The 2,500-nt window shown below is 34.6% G+C and overlaps 1 protein-coding gene across 8 annotated transcripts in view; it reads left to right on the top strand.

The window, feature by feature from the left end:
• EBF3 (EBF transcription factor 3) overlaps positions 1 to 2,500 on the top strand; it is a 129,313-nt gene that overhangs the window by 111,755 nt on the left and 15,058 nt on the right. For all 8 annotated transcript variants that reach the window (XM_045025920.1, XM_045025922.1, XM_045025919.1 and 5 more), the window contains one exon: positions 952 to 1,040. In XM_045025920.1, coding sequence (XP_044881855.1) covers positions 952 to 1,040 — 89 coding nt within the window. The remainder of the gene's footprint in view (positions 1 to 951; positions 1,041 to 2,500) is intronic.

Here is a 2,500-nt window from a genome sequence, read left to right on the forward strand (position 1 = left end):
GTGATGGCCTAAATTGCAGGCTGAGTAATGAATAGTGGAGGCAGTTCTTATTAGTCTCAGAAAACCCATTGATTTATGTAGCGCCATGCACCATGGAGTTACTCTACTGAAAACGATATCTACATCAAGAAGTAATATACTCTAATAAGTATTTTCATCTTAACTCTAGTCCTTGGGCCTCCAGGCTCAGTTTTTGTTTGAGTCAGGCAGAGCTATAATAAAGCCCTATGACTCCTTATAAAGCTTGTTAAACACAATGTGTGCAGTCTAACTGAGTCAGGATCATGATTCATGCACTGTACACAGCAGCATGTGCTGTTGATTTATGACCAAGCACAGTTCATAGTCAAAATTACAATTTGAGGGATAAAAAGATTAATTACTATTTGTGGCCTGCAATTTCATGAGGCTAGTGGATTGCAGCTGTAGAATGATAGTGCTCTACATCAGTTTGTAGTCAGCCATTCACAGATTATTAAAGCTTTGCAAGATTAAGTGCTCCTCCTGCCTGGTTTGTGCTCAGGCAATATGCTAGACAAAAAAGGACCACAGGGATAAATCTGAAGCTAGCAATAGCTGGACATATGTCATAATTGCCAGTTTCCCATAAATCCATGGCCAGTATAGAAACCAGTCCATGATGCAGACATCATATCATGACTGCAGTGATTGCTATATATGGCCTCAAGACCTGTAACTTTGTTACTGCACTACCATTTTAGCAATATATTGGGAAATCCTTTGACTTTTTCCCCCAGTCTAATTATAGATAGAAATAATCATTGCTTTTGTGTACAAAAAAAATCTATTCTTTGGGATAGATCTTAAAAATTGGGGTTGTTGGTGTGATGGGATTTAGGGAAGAGAATTACACACTTCTTTGTAAATTTGTTGTTATCTATATCTACAGATAGTGATTAAACTGACTAAACAATTCTGTTTATGTTTTAGCCCTTAATGAACCAACCATAGATTATGGCTTTCAAAGGTTACAGAAAGTTATTCCACGACATCCAGGTGATCCCGAAAGGTTACCAAAGGTTAGTAAAGTATCAAGGATATCAATTTATCCCCTGTGCCTTAATTTATTACAACTATCTAAGTGGTGTAATGTACTATTTATGATTAGCAAAGTAGCATTGTATAAGAAATAGTCTCTCTCTCTCTCTCTCTTCACACACACACACACACACACACACACTTGCTATAACTACAGGCACATGACACTTTATTCAAAAACTCAAATAACTAATTTTTAAGCTTGGTATATGTTTCATGTCACCTCTTTGCCATCAAGATAATCAACAATTTCTGAGTTCATATTTAATCTCTGCAGGACAGTATTTTTCAAGAAAGGAAGGAATGGATTTTCTGATACAAATATTTTGGATTCTACAAGAGGGACATAAACTTCCTGCGTAATGAAATAGTTCAATTAAACATTTTCCACTCCAGTAGCTTGTAGTGATTTCAATCTAAGCAGCCCCACTCTGATCTGTGATTATTTGACTCTTGTTTTCCTTTCATTTTCTAAAGCTCGATTCAGTTTAATCTTTTGTTTACAAAGCTTTTGTTATAAGTCCCTGACTTAGCAGGCTAACAAATGAAGTCCACATATTAATATCTAGAGGGACTTTTCATTTAAATTCAACAAAGACAAAAGCTGCCTGTGTTGTTTATGCACATGACACATATCACAGAAATTTCATTTTGATGTAAAACATTAAAGATAAGTCATGCTTATAATTTTTCCTTTTCTTTGATACATTTTTTTCTTTTTTTCTTTTTGTGCAATGTCTGATTTTCAAGGCAAACTTGAAAATACAAATGAAAAATGAAGTCATAACATTATGACTGATTATTTTATATTCTATTCCTGTGTGCACCAAGTCTTGACCACCTCTGAGTTTTATTAACACAATAAAACCTTTTTAGACATTACCTTTTAATGCTCAGCATGAACATAAGCAATATCATTAGGTTTCGCTTTTAATTTGTGAACATGCTAGCAACTCATATCAGATATTCACTGTTAGAATAATTGGAGACACACTGAAAGATTTTTCAAATGCAGGGCATTTCACTTAGGGGTTTTTGTTCCTGAGGGCTGAGTTCCAACAGAACAAGTTTTACCTCAAGAAGAACTAGAGCCATCAATTTCAATACCCATAGGGCTTTTGCTTCAAGCATTTCAATCTCTGGATTGATATATGTATTAATGATATCATTGCTTCTTAGCCTCCCATATAGGAATGTTGTTCTAGCACTCAATTTAAAAGGAAATGCAAATGTGTGAACATTTCCAATAGAAACATTATGAAAGCAAATGTGATACACTACTGTGATTGTAAGAACAGAACTTTTAATCTTTTATAAATATTGGAATATTTGGAATGGGGAGCAGATTTTAGAAAGAGGTACATCAAAAGGCCTCTTTCCTACAAAGGCTTACACACGTCTAATTTTACAAATGTGGATAGTCCCATTAAAATAACAGAAT

This window comes from Mauremys mutica, chromosome 7 (assembly GCF_020497125.1).
Source record: "Mauremys mutica isolate MM-2020 ecotype Southern chromosome 7, ASM2049712v1, whole genome shotgun sequence".
In the NCBI taxonomy this organism is placed as follows: Eukaryota; Metazoa; Chordata; order Testudines; family Geoemydidae; genus Mauremys; species Mauremys mutica.